We start from the raw sequence: 18,655 nt of genomic DNA, 5'->3' as shown, positions 1-18,655 counted from the left end.
ATTCAGCTTCTTTAACAAGAGAATCTAAATTGGCGGGTGGTCCTGAAGTCTGGTGAAGCAAAATGTCATATTTAAAATTAACTGGCAGCTTTCACTTTTAGGGGTGGGAGCTGCTAAAGTCTTATCTGACAGCTTAATGTTCGCAATGGCGGGAAGTTGAAGTGGATCGACTAACTCCTGTATGATAATCTGAAAGAAAACGCTCGGTTACCAAGCACTGGGTCTGACTAATGCGCATGATGTGAATCTGACAGTAGCAGTTTCTAAAATCGTTATTCTTCGTGTTGAAAGCTTTCAGAAAACGAATGTGACCTGTTCTGTTTGAAAGCAGAACGGGCAGGGCTCAGCGTAACGTGCCCGTGCCCGTGCCCGTGCCCAGCGAGCCTCGGGACGCAGGTCTGTAGCGAAACCCCAAAGACGCTCAGAGTTTTGCCTTGTTGACACGACTCCGTGTGCTCAGATGTCGAGGCCAGGCCGGGTGAGCTCCCAAGTGCTGCGCCCTTGTCTGAGGCATCCTGTGCCTTGGCACCTTGGGGCGAGTAACGGTGCGGTTTCCTCCAGCGGGGCAGACTGAGCTGATACCTGGGCCTTTAGTTCCTGTTGCGTTTTGCACGTTGGGTTATGGAGCAAGGGGAGGCCAAGAGCAGGGCGCCATGAAGAGGCTGTTCTGCAGAGGCGAGAGGGGTTTGTCGTTTAAAAAAAATAAAACAAAACCCTGAATACTTCCATGTTTTGCTGCATCGCAAGCGCGCCCACCTTGCATTGAGTTTCCATATGAACTCTGAGCTCTCCATTTTAACCCCTTCACTCCAGATGAACTTGTTGGAGCTAAACGCAATGAACAGCATTTTGAATGTGTTGTTTGGCAGGCCGTCGAGAAAGCGGAGAGACCTTGGCACTGTGGCAAATGCCACCGTGGTGATGCCCACCATCACCTCCTCACCAAACACCTCAGCTGCAGCCTCTGGGAACACGGAGGAGCAGAAGCCTTTTGAGAAAGTGATGTTTAAGGAGTCCACGGTTATCTCAGGTCTGCGGCATTTTACCGGGTATCGCATCGAACTCCATGCTTGTAACCACGATGCCCAGGAGTCCCGGTGCAGTGTCGCAGCCTATGTCAGTGCCAGAACCATGCCGGAAGGTAAGCCCAGACCGCTGGCTCAGTCAGGTGAGCGTGTGTTGACGCAGCAGCTTCCTTGGTGAGCTAGCTGCCTTTTGGAGCACGCTTGGGGACCTGCTGTGGCCACACTGGCCTTGCACGGAGGTGGCGCAGACACTGCCCTCCGCCCCCTTTCCCCTTCCCCCTCCTCCCTGCTTTTGGCTCAGCTCAGTTCTGCATTTTGTTAAATTCTTGAAAATGTTTTAAAGCAATTTTTGAAGCTGATCTTTCCAAATCTGCTGGTTCTAGCTAAAGCAGATGACATCGTGGGTCCAGTGAGCCATGAGCTGGTGGAAAAAAATGCTGTTCATCTGAAGTGGCAGGAGCCAAAGGAGCCAAATGGACTGATCGTGCTGTATGAAGTGAATTATGGACGTCTTGGGGAGTCGGAGGTGAGACTTTCCAAGCCCTTTGCCTCAGGCCTCCCCTGTGCTGGGTGGATGTGGCGGGTACCGCACGGCCTGGCCATAACATCCACCACGAGTTTGCTGGGGAAGTGGCTGCTCAGTGGCAAGTGGGAAGTTGGATTGGTGTCTTTCTGCCTTCGGAGGTTTGCGTGTTGCTGGATGCGTTTGCTCCAGAGTAGCTGGGCGCAGTCTCCTGCTGCACAGCTCGGTTGTGGGGTGGATCAGATGGTGCCAGGAGAGCCCAGCAGTGGGTGCTTGGGTTACATGATATAGCTGCCTTGCACATCAGCAGCAGGCAGCCTGCTGTAGTTGACTTACACAGGTATTTATCAGCTGCACTGGCATGGATGCTGGCCAGCAAACCTGGAGCTCCTTGTAGTCTCCTTCATGGTGACATTCAGCACTGCAAATATGTCCTGCAGCTCCCTGCTAACCCGAGATCTCACTTGCAAACCTGGCGCAGGGGCTTCCTCAGGGCTTTATTGCCCAGAATACAATGGGACTCCTACAGATCACACTGTCCAGCCACTGACGTTTAGAAGCAAAACGGGAAAGGGGGAAGCCCAGCATACTGGTAACCTCTTAAACTACCCGTGAGGGGACTTGGTTTGGAAGAGCTTATCATGCGTTGCCCTCCTTTGGTTGCTTGCTGCTTCTGCAGGCCTCGTCTGTGCTTCCTCTGGGGCGATCAGCAGAACGCCCTACTTAGAGCATTGACCTTTGGACGGACAGAGTTGTCCTCACTTCGTTTTCGTGCTATTTGAGCAACGTATTTTTGTGGCTTTTCTTTCCGCGGCCTGGGATCCCTGCAGCATTTCGTGAATAAATGATGTTGGGAATAGTCCTCTGTCACTGAGCAGCTTTGAGTGTTAAATATGTCCTTAAGTTATGAGCTGGGATAGAAGGCGTATTTCTTGACCTTCTGGCTCTCTCTTTTCCCCCCCCTTTTTAAGGACTCTTCTTGCACTTCTGAATGTTCATTTAATGCTGAGTGAAAATCTGATTTGGCCTGGAGGTTAGATATTTTTCAGAGGCTTGAATAGTCAGCGTCCTGCTGGCTGCAGTACTTAACTGTGGTTCAGCTGAAATAAATATAAAAGCACGGGGCTGTCAGTAGAAGCCTTTTGTAGCTATCTCCTGAGGTGAAGGCCCAGGAGCTCTCGGCACTCGCCAGTCCTCACGTGCTGTGCTTGTGTTCAGTCCGTAAACTGCCCGCAGCGAGTTGCCAGCTCGTGCTCGGGCTGCCCACCCCCTAGCACACTCTGAAGGCCAGCCTTCGCTCCCATGCGTTACCTTGCATCTGGGACCTGGCTGCCAGCACCAGCTCAGTCTGGATGGCCACCAGGCTCCCTAGGCAAGGGGACATGACACTGTGCCTCTGTAGGGGGTTAACAGGTGTCTGCTTGGAGAAGACTTTTGCAGCCTGGGCTAGGTAAGGATGCTTGGTTATTGCGGATCCCCTGATGGTGCTATGTTCTCTGAGCGGCAGTAAAGCTGTTGTCTTCCCTCCTTCTCCAGGAAGCGCACTACTGTGTCTCCCGTAAGCAGTTTGCCAGTGAGCAGGGCTGTAAACTGCGTGCGCTACAGCCTGGTAACTACAGCGTCCGGGTCCGAGCCACCTCGCTGGCAGGCAACGGGTCGTGGACGGAGCCGACTTACTTCTACGTGGCTGACTATTGTGAGCTTGCTTTCCCTAAGCCGTTCTCTGGGGGAGGGGGCCTGGCAAGGCCGTGCTGGCTGAGCAGGATGGAGGTGTGGGGGAGATGTCTGCCTTGACAAGTAGGAGGTGCATCTGGAAAACAGAAGCAGTCTTGTGAGAAGCTGCTCCACTTCCTTTGGGTGCTCAGGTTCAGTTTGCAAGCCTGTGACACCCTGCGTTTCTTGTGGGCAGCAGCCTGTGGTCTCGCAACCCAACAAGCGGCTGTCCTGTGGGCACGTGAGCTGCTGGGAAACTCCTAGACGTGGGGACGTAGCTTCCTTAGCTTATGCTTGACACTGAAGAGAGGTTCTGTGCCATAATGAGCCCGTGGTGGGAAAACGCGCGCTCCAAGGCACTTCGCTTTTGTGTGGGAGCGCAAGAAGACTGGGAAGGTGGGACCTCTCGTGTGAGAGAAATTGTTTGGGAGCTGGTCAGGATGCCCATCTGCAGTCATGCATCAAGCCCTTAGACTGCTTGTGTTAGCATGGACCAGCGAACGGGGTCGGGTATCCAGTTGCCGCACTGCTGAGGTTCTTGCCAGTCTCGCTCTGGGCACAACTCGTCGGGCTCTGGCAAGAATAGATCTGTGCCATGGCCTCAGCCTGCTCCCCTGTGGCACAGAGCACCTCTTGCCCGTTAGCTTGGCAGGGTCTCGCCCTGCACTTTGCGTGGCTTCAAGAGGGTATTTCGTTCTAGAAACATGATGCTGTTTGGAAGCACATGTGAAGCGGCACACTGTCTCTCTTTTTCTCTTTTAGTGAATGCTCAGCCTAATATCGCCGTTATTGTTGTCCCGATCATTTTTGCCTCGATAATTATTGGAGCTATCGGCATTGTGTACGTGCTTGTGAAGAAGAGGTGGGTGACTTTCATCGTTCTCAGCAGAGCAAAGAGAATGTTTTCCCCAGAGACAAGTTGGTTATTCCTGGGGGCATCGTCTTTATTTTCTGAAAGAAATAATGAATGTCTGCCTCACTGCTGAATGACTTGGACTGCTGTATTGCATGTGAATGTCTGACATGGAGAGGGTCTGCCCTGTACTTCGGGAGCCAGCCTGGCTGCAAGTGAGCTGTGTTTGGCCCAAGTGCCTGACATGCAAGGCACAGAACTGGGGGTGTGCTGAAGACTTGCTCTGTCCTCTCTGTTTCAGACAAACCGAAGGACCAACTGGGCCTCTCTACGCTTCTTCTAACCCAGAGTACCTCAGCGCCAGCGACGGTGAGAGCCATGCTGCAGCTCTGCCACTCGCGGTGCTGCACTTTGTTTTGAGCAACTCTTTTGGAAACGCGAGACCACTCTGAAAGCGTAACGGGGTGGTCTTGCCCATCGGAAGCTGCTGCTCCCAGTGGGGAATCCAGCTGTTGGAGCAATATTGGGGTAGAGAAGAGGAATGTGGTTAGGACAGAGTGCTGTTCATCTGGGGCCACGGGAGCTATCTAGGAGTCTTGTGCTGTTAACGAGCTTGCTGCGTTGGGCTGGTGGCTACAGCACGGGAGCTGCAAGGAAGGCCGTGTTGGTGTTTTGCTGCCTGTCGGCTGTTCTGTTTGTCCAGGACTTCTTGCTGAGGGTTAGCCCCTCGGGAACCTTGACCTCTTACAGCAGAAGTGGAAGCGTCTGACATGCAGTGCTTTCCAAAGAACGTCTCCTGGGATCGGAGTCAACACTTCTGTCTCCCACCTGCCCTCCATCTCCCAGATAGCTTCCCAAGCCAATGCACTGAAAAGCAGTTTCTGCCTCTTGCTGTGCATGGCCAGTCAGTTGGAACAAATGGTCTCTGTGTTTAAGTTTGAGCTGAGGGCTGCACATCCAACCTCGCAGCGTTAGAAAGATTTGGGGGTGCAGGAAGCTGCTTGTTGGTGTCTCCCTTTGTTCACCACTGCAGTGCAGCAGTCTTGCTTGGCCACAGCCTAGCTGTCCCTGGAGCCAGGCTCCCAGCATGGTTAGGTCAGCATTTTGAATTTTAGAACAGTTTTCTGTCCTTTATTTGTTTAGACTTGCTGCATCTTCGCGGGCAGCAAATTCAGTGCAGAATTCTGGACCCGGTCCAGGAGAGGCCGCTGGTGTTCGAGCTCTATCAGGCACCAGCGAGCGTCAGTGCAGGCGGCCAGTGTCATTCCCAGACTAGTCTAGGATCACAACCCACCTTCCGCTCTGCTGTGACCAGCTGCTGCGGTTCTGCTGCTCCCGCGGCAGATTCTCCCTGGGATGCAGATTGCCAAGGCAACGCGCGCTGCTGTGAGCTGGACTGGACTCGGCTCCTGCCCTCATGCGGCGACTGACAGCAGGGCAGCCTGGGCGTGCCGTGCATCGCCCTGAGGAAGCAGTGCTTTGCATTTGCTCTGCACAGGAGTAATGGCCATGCAGAGGGGAGAACATGTCCCCGTCTCATCCCCAACCCTCTGCTGTGTGCTGTGGAGGGCTGTGCCAGAGGCCCAGGGGCTCCCAGGTTCAATTCCTGTGGGGTTCAGCCCCTGCTGCTCCAGGCCTGCTATGAGAAGCCCTCCTGGCGACAGCCCTGCTCACCCCCGCGTGTGTCTGTGTTACAGTTTATGTCCCCGATGAATGGGAAGTGGCCCGAGACAAGATTGCCCTCCTCCGTGAGCTGGGTCAAGGCTCCTTTGGGATGGTGTATGAAGGGATCGCCAAAGACATCGTGAAAGGGGAGCCTGAGACCCGGGTCGCCGTGAAAACCGTGAACGAATCTGCCAGCCTTCGGGAGCGCATCGAGTTCCTGAACGAAGCTTCGGTCATGAAAGGGTTCAGTTGCCATCACGTGGTAAGTGAAGCGTCTCCATCTTGGGTGGGACTCCCGTGGCTCCATCCGGCTCGTGGGCTGGGCAGGTCCCACTGCAAAGGTGACCGTGTGTGCTAAAGGCAGAACAGGGTCACCCAAGGAGCGGTTTGGAAAGCGCATCCCGCTCCACAACTCCATGGTGTGGTCAGGCCCCACGTCCTGTCGCAGTCAGCAGCCAGGGGAACGCTGGCTTGGTGGGCACGCGTGCTGGGACACGGCCTAACAGGGAATCCCGCTTCCGTTTTTCAGGTGCGTCTCCTAGGGGTGGTCTCCAAAGGCCAGCCTACGCTGGTTGTCATGGAGCTGATGGCACATGGGGATATGAAAAGCTACCTGCGTTCCCTGAGACCCGATGCTGAGGTAAGGGCAGGAGCAAGGAGATGCAGATGCTCCTGACAAGCTGCCTGGCTGTGGTCTCTGACCCTCTCTCTCTACTTTAGAATAACCCTGGCCGTCCCCCACCAACTCTCAGGGAGATGATACAGATGGCTGCAGAGATTGCTGATGGTATGGCTTATCTGAATGCCAAAAAATTTGTCCACCGAGACCTGGCAGCTCGTAATTGCATGGTTGCAGAAGACTTTACTGTAAAAATTGGAGGTATGTGTCCTGTGCTCCAAAGCTGGTAGCAAGCCTCAGTTAGTGAGGAGGAGGCTGTGTGAAATCCAGGATGGATGCTGTCTGTCCTTTCAAGTCCTTTATCTGGGCTAATTTTCTTGTGCCAGGTCTCTCTTTCACTTGCCGTGCACAAAGCTGCAGGTAAGTGAACTGTCTAATTTAACCTTGCAGCAGCTCAAGTTAAGCTGCAGGAAAAGGAGACCTCAAAAGGCACAGGCTGTGCGATGTTCTGATTGGCCGTTAAATTTTTGGGTGCATTTAACTCGACAAAGGCCGAGGCTGAGAACCTATTCTAGACCACTGCCTGCCGTAAGTCTCGCAGGAGGTTCTGGCACTGCTGCTGCAGAGATTGAGTGGTGGCCCAAAGAGATGGCCCCCACGAGGCAGCTTGGCCCTGCCCGCTGCAGTGATTGTCTCGGCATCGCGTGTGGTAGGACAGGGCGTGCTCGGTAACCATCCTCACCCTTCCAGTCGCCAGCAGGGCTGGGCTGGGCGCAGGGCAGTGACACTGAACGCATGCTGCTTTCTTCTGTCAGACTTCGGCATGACCAGAGACATCTACGAGACCGATTATTACCGTAAGGGTGGCAAAGGACTGCTGCCCGTGAGGTGGATGGCGCCCGAGTCGCTGAAGGATGGCGTCTTTACTACTTACTCAGATGTGTGGTAAGTTGTACCCTGCATGTCAGGATGATGTGTAGCAGGAGCCACAGCAGCAGGTCACTTACCTCAATCTCTGTGAGAGCTCAGCTCTTTACAATGCGCTCTTAATGCAGTTTCAGAGAGAGTGCACCTGCTAAAATCCTCCCCCCATCGGGTTTGAAGGTGTTATCTGTGGATTTGTTTGTGCCTGCCTGACAAAGGGTGTGATCTTCTGCAGGTCATTCGGAGTTGTCCTTTGGGAGATAAGTAGCTTGGCAGAGCAGCCGTACCAGGGACTGTCCAATGAACAGGTGCTAAAATTTGTAATGGATGGAGGGTACCTGGATCAGCCAGACAACTGTCCGGAGCGACTGTAAGTACAACAGGCGAGCCGGGAGTGCCTGCGTTATGCCTCTTTGCCAGTGTACAGTCAGCGCGGGTTGCACACACGCGCACTCTGAATGGAAGGAGCAGAGCAGCAGGCTGAGAGCCACCCGCCAAGGAAAATGCAGCCCCCCTACCCCGAGTGACCAGAGTGGATATAAAGGTCATGAGCCAGCCCAGGCGACCAGAAAGGAGAACAAACCTGGCTCTCATAGTGTAGGAACAGGCAGCTGCAACCTGAGACTTCGGACTTGGGGAGTGTAAAATACAAGCGAGCGATGCGTCAACTGCCCCTGCCTGAAAGCGCTCGTCCTAGGCAGCCTAGGGTCCCCAAGCAGTGTGCCAGGCAGGGTCTTGGTGGCTGCGCAGTAGTTTGCCTGTGGATGTGGGAGAGCTGCATGTTAATCCAGAGAGCCTAGATGCTGCTGTCCTGCGGAGGCTTGCTGCACTGGCACCGCTGTGTGAAGTGCAGGTTCCTCTTGGGCCGCTGCTCGGCCAGAAGGAAGGCGGCTCCCATAGGCTGCTGGTCAAGTGTCTGCCTCATGAGGGAAGGGCAGCTGCCTTGCTGAGTCCCTCCCCTCCTGGTTTGTCAGCTTTTCCGCGCTGCACTGTGCTCAGGGCTCGGCCGCCAGGATTCACGCTGAGGGTCACTTTCCCCCTGATAGGAGTGCTAAAGGGGACACGTGTAGCCCCTGCCTGGCTGGCAGCGTGATGGCGAGTGTGCCCGGAGTCCAGAGTGGTAAACGGCACGTGGCTGTTCAAGCCCCCTCTAGACTGAATCCCCACCACCAGGATTGCTTCGCTCCTAGCAGTGGGGCTCGTCTCTCCGCATGTTTCCTGCACTTGCTGGCCCTGGGCTGTTGATGGCTTGGCCTGCGTGACACCTCTCACCTTCCAGGGCGGTTTCTGGGTCCTGGTCTGGGATGTGGGCAGGGCTTGGCTGCCTACAGAAGTGAGCAGTGGGCAGAGGTGGGTGGGGACACTGCAGGGATGAGATGCAGGGCTGAGGCTTGACAAGAGCTTCCCACAGAGCAGTTTGGAGATGGCGAAGCTGAGACCTGGTGCAGGAATAAGCATGACCTGGAAGGAGCTGGCGGGAGCTGCAGGCCCTGGCAGGAACCGAGGGAAGGAGCAGGAGAATGTAGAGAGAAGCAGAAAACAGGAGGAGAGAGTGCCCAGGAGAGTGGCAGCGATTGCAGGCAGTCTGCCCCAACGGGGGCCCAGGCTAGACATCTCCGGGTCTGGTGCAGGCCAGTGCCCGGGATGGCAGCCCCCTGCCAGATCCTGATTCCCTTGTTTGTCCCCTGACAGGCACAGCCTGATGCAGATGTGCTGGCAGTACAACCCCAGGATGCGCCCCACCTTTATTGAGATCATTGAGATGTTGAAGGAGGACCTCCACCCCAGCTTCCAGGAGGTCTCATTCTTCTACAGTGAAGAAAATAAACCTCCGGACACAGAGGAGTTTGAGATGGACTTTGAGAACATGGAGAGCATTCCCCTGGACCCCTCGTCGTACTCGCAGAGGGACAAAGTCCTGGGGCGGGACAATGGGCCCTCCATGGGCCTCAAGGGGAACTACGAAGAGCACATACCTTACACTCACATGAACGGTGGCAAGAAAAACGGGCGGATTCTCTCCATGCCTCGGTCAAGCCCCTCCTAACACTTTCTGTTCAGCCCAAGGGTTGTGTCAACGCTTTTCCCCTCCACAGATCTCAGGACTCTTGTTGTTGCTGCCACAGTGCATGACACGCATCTACAAACTCTTTCTTCAGATTTTTAATCATCCTGCGAATAAGAGACTTTTTTTTTTTTTTGCCAAGTTGACTGGTTGTCGGACTTATCTGTGAACATAAATGGAAAAGGTTTCCACGGCTGCTGTTCCTTCTGTAACCATAGTTTCAAAACAGGAAGCGACCTTGTCATTCGGGTTAAAAGAAGGGGGATTTGCGTTTGCCAGCAAAAGAGATGAGCGTTGCTGGTATCCGAACCGCGTGGTTACAGCGCAGAAGGAAGCTTCTTCAGGACAAACGCTCTCCGCAGAATTCCAGGGTCTCCGGCATCTTCACTACGGCCGAAGGAATTGAACACCCGTCAGTTGGACGCGCCATATCCTCAGATTGACCAATAGCTGCTGCTTTCATACTCTTCAATGGGTGAAATCCCATGTGTGTGTGTGCGTGTGTTTGTGTATGTGTGCGTATGCCGTATATACATGTGGGGTGCATATGTATTAAGATATACACTTCTTTTTGTACATAAGTTTTGTATGTTCTCATAGAAGCTTTCCTGTTCTTGTAAGTGTGTACTCCTCTTTTTCCCAGTTCCCTGGAGTGACTGAACCCTAAACAGATTATTTTTATACTAAGGACACTTGGGAGTAGCTTCTTCTCTCATTAGCAGATGAGGAAGATATGCTGGGAGCCAAAGGACTACAAGTCTGAGTTTTGTGGATTCTTTCAAGACCAAACAAAGCAGGAGCCCCCTGACCTGAGAGATCAAGCTTTCTGTCCTTGCAGCATTAAGTATATATATTGTTTGCTGTAATATATTTAAAATGTTTTCTTTCATTCTTTTCCTCTTCCTTTTCCTTTTTTTTTTTTTTAAGGTTTAAATGTTAAGTTCATATAAATTATTATTATGATCCTTTGCGGGGGAGAATTGGGGGTTGGTTTGTTTGGTCTTAAAGTGGTCCAAGGATTTCAGAATGAACTAATTTTAGCTGATTACTCTCTGAGGAACTATGAAGCACATGTTAAGTTTGTACTTGACAAGGCTTTAAACTACAGTTTTGTGATTTATATAACACAGTCAGCTGGCTCCAGCTAAAGCCCTGAGATAAAGTAGTTCGGACTTGACTTGGTTGGCGGCAGCCGACAGACGTCAAAGCGCTGCCTCCCAGTCCTCTGCTCTGCTGCTTCCTGACTTCCACCTCACTTCACCTTCCGTGTGCACTTTCCCAACGTCGTTGGAGAAAACCCGCGACAGGTGGAAGAGCAAAAACTCTAACAGGAAAAGACACTAACCCGCCCCGGGGGAACGGGGAGTGCTCAGTGCTCCGCAAGTGAAGCCGCCGTTGAACCCAGCTGCGGTGAGCCAGCCTCTGCCTGCTGCCTGCGTGGGCGCCTGGCCTGGGCCAGCAAGCGGACCTTTGGTGTTTTCTGAGATACCTGTGCCGTGCCCTGCAAGCCGGTCAGGGCTGCTGCGTTGTTAGCCGATGCCTTCAGCTCTCAGGATGCTGACTGTCGTCTTTCAGACTGTGCTGTGTTTTGCTGCTCTTTGCATAACGGGCAGGGCTGCTAGCGTAGGGTGTCGGACTGCGCGCGTCTCGTGTGCTGGCAGGGAAAAGCTCTGAAGCCCAGGGGCGCAAATGCATTGCTGAGCTAAAGAAGCAGATGCCCTGGCTGCGGCAGGCCGTGCTAGTGCAGGAGAGCGGTGCGTGAGGAGGAGAGAGAAGGCTGTGCTCGGCCGCTCCTTCTGGAAGGTCTGGGAGCTGCGGCCGAGTGTGGCACCGCTCTGTGCCATGTGCTGCGAGTGGGGGTTTCCCTGGCTCGGCTGGGAGGGGTGCCAGGCACGTAGGGATGCTGCTTTGTGAGCCCGCCTGGGCGCCGCCGCTTCGCACTTTCCACATCCGATAAAGCAAGTGTTGAAAACAGAGCAGGGGATGGAGCGAATGGGGGTGCTTTTGCTTTGACCCCTGGCTGCCAAAGCCAGACCGTAGCTAAGCTTGTGAGGGCAGTGCCTAGAGAGCGTTACGGACTTCGGTGCGCCATGGAGAAGGAACAGCAGCCCCTCGTGCTTCTTGCACCCCAGTCTGTTGCGACAGAGGCAGAAGGTACAAACTGTGCAAAATGTATGGTGTAAATACCAGACAAGCAGTTTCTGTTTCAAGAGGCCTAGCTGACGCTTCTTGGGCTTTACAGCTAGTGACTGTCTAGCAGCTCTACACTACACTGCAGGAAACAAAAGCTATCCTCACACTTTTCTAATGGAGAGATTTTCTTATTAGGAATTTTTTATTTATTTTAATATATAAATCGCTGTAAAAACAAACCATTTGCTTTCTTAAAACACACAGAACATTTAAATTTTTATCAATGACAACTAGGCAGGAGGAAGTTGTGGGATTTTTCTGTCCTGTTCTGGCGCTGTCTACCTCAGTGTCTCGTAAGGATATTTTTTTAATGCCATGCATCTCTAGACTTGATGAAATATTCTGGTCTGGACCTATTGTGAATCAGGGAAAATCCAGTATCAGCTGATTCCAATACTAGGGACCATTTGCCAGAGGGCTGGGAGGACAGCTTGTCATTATTTACCACCTAATTTAAGCAGTAGTGACCAAAGACGCTCTGTGGCTCCAGGTACACCATGGCTGATCTGAATCTCATGCGGTATCCAGTGTTCTGCTGTAATCAGGAACATGCCCCTTTATGGACAGAGTCGGTCTCCAAGGTTGGACATTAAGTACGCGGGCTCTCTCTGAATTCACAGCCTGAGGAGGAGTGGGCGGTGTGTTTTTGGAACGGTGTGGACAGAGGTTAACGACCCGATAGACTAGTTTGAGTTGGACATCAAGGATGTCGGCTTGCCCCGGTGCAGCTGTGGGGTGCGTGCGCGCAGGGTGCAGTCCCTGCAGTGCATCCGGCCGGATCCTTACGCTTCAGAATTGCAGCGGCCGTAGCCGGGAGCAGGAGGAGACCCGTTATGCAGGCGGACGCTGGAACCTGTATTGTGCCTAGCTTGCTTTCCCTGGTGCTGCTCGGCCCTGCGCAGCACACCTGGCAGCGCCCAGCTCGCCGAAGGGCAATGTGCGTTCTGCTTTGGCCGGGCTTTCTCTTCGCTCGGTACCTCTGTGAGCTCCTCCGGGCATCTTCGCGTGGTGCCGGATCGGGCGGTGGCTAGGACTGGGGTGCTGCGCGTATGCCATCGATGGTGGCTGTGGGGATGAGGGAGGAGGAAGGGGGTGGCGCCTGGCTTCTACGCATGCTTTTGTGCAGGGGGGGAAGCACAACTAAAAAGCCTCTGGCAATCCCAGGTCTTTGCTGGAAAACCCTTCACTTCCAGCCCACTGTGACAAGCTTGTCCCTGCCTTTCCCCGAGTCCGTGCTGGGGTTGGAAGGAGCCCTGAAGGGAGGCCTCCCCAGTGGGACAGGCCTGTCAGCGGGTGGGGGGACCTGTGCGTGCTGGACAGCAGCTTCCCTGTGTTTATCGTCTGCCTGCAGAAAGGTGCTGCGTGGCAGTCGGCTCGGCCTTTCTTCTTGGGAGATGCTGCTGTCTGCGGTTTGGACCAGAGCTGAAAGCCCTGGGACTGCCGCGGTCGTCCGGCCCGCGCTGCAGGGGAGCCCTACCCGAGCGGCGAGAAGGCCCAGGGTGGAGGAGCAGGGCTCTGGCAGGGTGGCTGCAGCGTGCTGCTTGGGAGACCTCTCTCCTTTCCCAAAGCAGCAGCACCAGCTGCCGCTGATGCCTGGAGCCCTGCGACCGACCGCCTTGGAGGGGCTGTCGAAGTGTGGGAGGCTGGGTCCTCTTCCAGCGCTCCTGTGAATCTGGCCCGGGGCCTCGTGTTGTGAAGAGGAGGGTTTTGCTGCCCCCTGCCGCATAACTCGACATCCAAAGCTAGCGAAGCAGAACATACAAGCCGGGCATCCGCGCCCTGCTGCCTTCCCTACGCAGGTGCAGGAGCCTGCGAGTGGGCAGGTGTCTCGGTAACTTCTCCCGAAGGTCCCTTGCAAAGCTGGTGGCACTTCTTTTGCAAGACAGTGCACCTTGCGCTGCTCTCTGCTGCAAAGCTTGTCTGCTAGGCTCAGAAAAGTGTTTCTTGTGGCGGCTTGTAAATAAGTAGTCTGTGGTGTTGTAGGGTAGAAGAGCCCATGGCTGCATGCTCCGTGCCAGCGGGGTTAGCTTAGGCGTGTGACGTGAACTAGACCAAGCTGCAGCAAGACCTTTCTTATGCTAAGTAGTAAAGCACCTACGTTGGCAAGGAAACAGGCTGCTGTCAGGTTGCTAAAGGGTACTCTGGATTATGGGCAGCGTATCTCTTTCCTCCTAAACGTGTATTATAGTAATGGGACACCGCTTAATTTTTGTGTGCGGCCTGTGATGTTGGTATCTCTTTGGAAAACCTCAAAGTGGCTCCCCACGTTGCTCGTGTGGAACCTGATGGAGGCATCTGGGAAAAGAGACAGGAGTGAGGCAGATCCTGTGCCAGTTATCCTCGAGCCTGTTTTTCATCGGGGAGGGGAAGAGGCAAGCAGGGTCCCTCTTGCATGTCCCTGGGCGTGAAGATGGGGCCGAGCCCTTCGCCACGGCGGCTTTCAAGTAGGCGAGTGAGTCCTGATGTGGAGACTGGAACCTTCTTTTACGAGTCAGAAACTAAACCAAAATCTTTGTGCCATAAAAACGTTTAGTAAAGAGGCTTATGCTGGGAACTGGGTCAGTCCGTGTGAGCCGGGCTGAGACTGCTCCGTCTGGACTGAGGAACTGCGGTGAAACCTTTGATCCTCTTGCTGTTTTCTAGCCCCACTAAACCTCTCTTCTGAATACGTGGAGCCGAGGAGGGCATGGTTTGTGCCGTGACCTTGCTGCCTTTGACAACACGCCTAGTGCCCTGGCGGTTTCCGATGAGCAGTGTCCAGGGAAAGGAGCTGTTGAATGGATTGGGATTGAGGCATACTAACTTCAACGCGTGAAATCTCTGAGATAAGATGAGTTATTTCTAGGAACATAAATTAAAATTGGCCTTTTTATTATCTTCTGCTTGGCTCGATGTTGACTCTGCTTGGATAATGTCCACAAATATCGATGTAAGAGCATTCACGTGCTTCACCCTGCTCCGGTTTGGCTTGCCTTGTCACGAACCTCTTAGGAGCGAGGCTGACGGTAAATCTGCCCTTCGGAGGAGTTTGCTTTTTTGCAAGCCATTATAAACATGACTGCCACGTCTGATGCAGTGAAGTGGATGTTTCACTCTTAAAATCAGCCCACTTTGTTCCTCCAGGAACAAGCATCAGCCTTGCAGTCCAGCAGAATACCTGCAGCGCAGGGCAAGCTGGAAGAGGACAGGTGGAGAAACGGAGATTTATTTTTAAATGTTGTAGGATTAAGTTAATACTAACTTGAGCAGTGTTTATATTTCGCCAGAATAGTTGGAGTCAGCAAGAAAACTATTTCTGATGGTTCTTTTTTTTGTTCCAAGGTCTGTAAATTGCCCCATTTCACTTGTTCTGGAAAATCATGGTTGAAACACTGGCCCAGGCTTAGGGATGCTCCGGACTCTGGTGGTCCCATGGGCGTCAGTGGAAATAATCGCAAGCTTAAATTTAGGCACGTGCTTGAGCAACTAACTGAACTGTATGCAGTGGTAGGACCTCCACTTCCCATTTACTAAGACGCTGAAATATTTCACGGTATCATCAGCAGGAAAATACAGGTTGAAACTGGTAAAGGTTTACTGGGCTAGGAGGTCCCCAGTGTCTCTGACATGCTGTCCCGCTTGTCACCAGATCACTCGTACTGCACTCGAATTCTTCCAGCAGCACCAGTTACCTTCCACGACACCAGTTACCAAACACTTGCCCCAGCCCGGACTCCACAGGCAAGAGCTGGTGGAGTTTGTGGGAGGGCCACACTCAGCTTTGAAGGCTGAATGAAAATGTTAAAAAGCTAAAAGGAAAACATTAGCTTTATTTGGGGTGAAGACTAGATTTGTTGAAGTATCAGCACAGTGCCTTGAGTTTGAGGCATCCCGTCGCGGTGGGACCGGACGTCATCTTTATCAAGGCAGCCAAAGGCAAACGTTCTGTTTGTACCGTAAATAAGCTAAAGGCAAGTTCAGTTGCGTGTTAGGTAAAGCTCTGTAAAGTCTGTATTTTTTTTCTATATTTAATCTTGCTGCTCCTGCCTTCCTCTCTGCACACAGAAGGTCCCAGGATGCTGAGAGTCTTGCAGATACCTCTTGTTTGAAATAATAAATAAGTAAAGGATCAAAATGTGCCATGGTTTTAAACAAAAAAAAACAACAAAAAAAAAAGCTTGATTTATTTTTCAATGTTTTCATAAAAGAGCCAAGCAGTGACATGTACAGAAGATATCTTTGAATATTAAATCTTGCTGTGTGTAAAATATTGAACAATTAACTGTTTATATTAAAATTCTGAATATATTAAAATTCTGAATAAATTATCCAGGAATAGCCGGTCATTTTTGTCTCTGCTGTCTGTGCAATGCTGAACACTGCTTTACCGCAGCAAAGGCATCAGATTCACGCCTTGGAAGAAGTAATACTTTTAGTGGCAGAATGAATGGAGCTAAGGGGAGGGTGGGGGTGGCCCTGCCAACTCGGGGCTTGTGGTTTGAGGCCCGTTTAACTCCTGCTTAATTGGTTCTGGGATCTGTCCTCGGCTCTGTCCTCGGGGCACGGCTTCATCTGGAGATGGAGCCGTTGGATAAACAGTGGCGGGAGGATTGCCTTCTCCCAGGAGACGCCTAGCGCTGTCTTTCTGCAGCACGGAGAGGAAAACTCCACCCGCGCCGCTGCATGGCGCGCTCGTCCTGCACAGACCGTGTCCGTGGAGCTGCGTTCTGGGCCCGCTTCACGCTCGGGCCGGCACTTGGCAGACGTAATCGGACCTGCCAAACCAGTGCAGCCCAGTGCTCCGAGTCAGTGCTGAATGCATTGGAGAGCTTTAAAACCATTTTTCCTCCCACTTGCCCTGTTCTTTATCAGGGGGTGAAATTCTGTTTCTGCTCCAGCTGTAGCGATCAGCTGCAGGCAGGAGGGTTTAGCCTTGCTATCGCAGCTGCCACTCTTGTATTCTCACTCAGTTAAAAATAGATCTGGTTTTGCATTTTATTAGTGTAGATAGAGCCAAGCTCGCCTGAGATCCGCCTGCTGGGTTAGGGGCCTGCAGGAGACGGGAAGCAGCGGCGTGGAGCGCAGCGCAGGCCCGAGAACCAGGGGGACTTGGGCTGCGTGCTGCGCTGCGCTGCGCTGCGCTGCCGGGGGCAGGCAGCTACCGGTACCCAGCCTGGACAGCGGTCCGCCGTGGGGACGTGCCCTGTTACGGGGTGGAGTGAATAGGAGCTCCCAGCCAGCTCTTTCGAAGCTGCTTGTACCCTCACAGAAACAAACCCCAGTGGCTCAGGGAGCCCAGCAGGACCGGGCACCAGGCCCCAAACTCTTTGCAAGACAAAGGCACAGAGAGGCCTTGGTCTTTCTGAGCTCTCTGGGCCTGAAGTTCCACTGGATGTTCCTGTTCTCAGTTCCCTTCTCTGGACCTTGCCTTGTTTCCCAACTGGAGCACAGGATCCTCGGGCCAGACGTGGTGACGCACAGATGAACCTGCCGGTATTTGCATGAGAGCTCTGCATGGTGCAGGAGCGGTCCGGATGTCTGTCCGCAACGCCAGAGGACTGGCCTGCGAGCCGTGTTGAGCGTGGAGCTCGTGGGTCCCTGGGAGGAGCCTGGCCATCTCTTCCCTTGTGCATCTGTTTACACTTCTCTGCCCGGAGCCGTATCTGCTCTTGTTGCCCAACTTCCTCGTTGTTGTTGCCCTCGGCGGGCATCTCCGGTTCCTCTGTGGCAGGTGCTGTCCCTTTCCCCTCGCCCGGCTGGGATCTGCCAGGGACCTACAGGAGGAGAGAGCATTAAGGAGAGCATGGGTGCTGTGCTGTGCTGTGCTGATACCACGTAGCGCATCCAAGAGTGATGCTCCCCTGCCCGTCGTGTCAGCCGGGACAGGCGCCGTGTAGCGGCACCGCGACGTGCTGGATCCTGGGCCTCGAGCACTCACAAGGGCATCGAGAGCAGCCGGGTCCGTCCCTAGGTTCTTGCACCCTAACGCGCCATCCGCAGGGCCCGGGGCTGCTCCAAGCAGCTGTGTGCGGCAGGCCGCCTCTCGTTCCCATCTCCCCTCTTGCCCGACACGGTCCTGATCTCAGATGTTCATCGGGCTCCTGCGGACGGCGGAGGAACTGAATCTTCGTTCCTGTCGATGACTGTGGTTTCCTGGAGGGCCGGGTCGCAGCTGCTGCAATGCTGCCAACCCCACGGCACTGCGTAACGGGAGTGGTGCCGATCTTGGGCCGAGGAGAGCCGCGAAGGCCTAGCTGGCGTTTGCCTCACTTCCGCATGGCACCTGGGCTGGTCTCGGCCGGAGCCCGGAAACCTGCAGCCAGCTCAGGGGCATTGGGGGAGCAGGGCTTGTACCGTGGCAGCCACGGGGCACCCCCTGCACGGGACCCTGCTGACGGGCGTGTGGTCACAGCGCGCTCGGGCACAGCCGTGCCGTGTACGCCGCGCTTTACGGGCAAACACCGAGTGGTTTTTCTCCGAACAGAACAGGAAGCTGCTTGCGGCAGCCCGCGGTCCCGTGTCCACTCCTTTCCGGGCTGGGCGTGGGCACGTCGAGGCTGTCTTTTCCCTGGGGGCAGCTCGCCACCCTCCTGTCCGAGCGGGTCGAGAGGGCCGGGCAGCTGCGCTCTCCCCGCCTGGGTGCCTCGCAGCCCGGGGAAGGCCGAGCTCGGCTGCGACTCCAGAAAGGGGAAGTGGTGGGGACCGAGCCGGCAGCTGGTGCACCCGCCGCACAGCTGCCCTTGCTGCCACTTCTGCGATGCTGTGGCCTGTCCCAGCGCTTGGCCGAGAAGCCGGAGGCGCGGGGCGGTGACTGCGCGGGCTGAGCTCGCCGGAGAGCGGCCTCCTGCATCCTGGGTGAGTTGTGCCCCGGCGCTCGGGCGGGGGTGCGATGGCAGCGGGGCCGTGGGCGAGGCTGGCTGCACGGGCGGGTGCTGGCTCGCTGCCAGGACGGGGCAGGCAGAGCGCGAGCCCCTTCGAGGGGTAACGCGGGGAGGGGTGAAAGCAGCTGTTGTCGTGCCGCGAGGGCCTTCCGCCCTGCCTGCCTGGCAGGTCTTGTGGGCTTGGGTGCAGAAGCGGGGGCCTCGCGCCTCGGCCA

At 54.4% G+C, this 18,655-nt stretch overlaps 1 protein-coding gene across 3 annotated transcripts in view; it reads left to right on the top strand.

Annotated features, from left to right (window-relative positions):
* INSR (insulin receptor) overlaps window positions 1–15,889 on the top strand; it is a 66,954-nt gene extending 51,065 nt beyond the window's left edge. For 2 of the 3 annotated variants that reach the window (XM_014522363.2, XM_025210312.1), the window contains exons 11-21: window positions 870–1,141; window positions 1,409–1,551; window positions 3,085–3,244; window positions 4,024–4,123; window positions 4,416–4,483; window positions 5,812–6,041; window positions 6,309–6,419; window positions 6,500–6,659; window positions 7,214–7,343; window positions 7,558–7,692; window positions 9,015–15,889. In XM_014522363.2, coding sequence (XP_014377849.2) covers window positions 870–1,141; window positions 1,409–1,551; window positions 3,085–3,244; window positions 4,024–4,123; window positions 4,416–4,483; window positions 5,812–6,041; window positions 6,309–6,419; window positions 6,500–6,659; window positions 7,214–7,343; window positions 7,558–7,692; window positions 9,015–9,369 — 1,864 coding nt within the window. In that variant the 3' untranslated portion in view covers window positions 9,370–15,889. The remainder of the gene's footprint in view (window positions 1–869; window positions 1,142–1,408; window positions 1,552–3,084; window positions 3,245–4,023; window positions 4,124–4,415; window positions 4,484–5,811; window positions 6,042–6,308; window positions 6,420–6,499; window positions 6,660–7,213; window positions 7,344–7,557; window positions 7,693–9,014) is intronic. The other variant, XM_025210311.1, reaches the window with a different exon arrangement.
* The last annotated feature ends 2,766 nt before the right edge of the window (window positions 15,890–18,655 follow it).

This window comes from Alligator sinensis, unplaced genomic scaffold (assembly GCF_000455745.1).
Source record: "Alligator sinensis unplaced genomic scaffold, ASM45574v1 scaffold1354_1, whole genome shotgun sequence".
NCBI classification, from domain to species: domain Eukaryota; kingdom Metazoa; phylum Chordata; order Crocodylia; family Alligatoridae; genus Alligator; species Alligator sinensis.
Note: the sequence above shows the minus strand (reverse complement) of the source record. Positions and strands in the feature narration are given on the sequence as shown.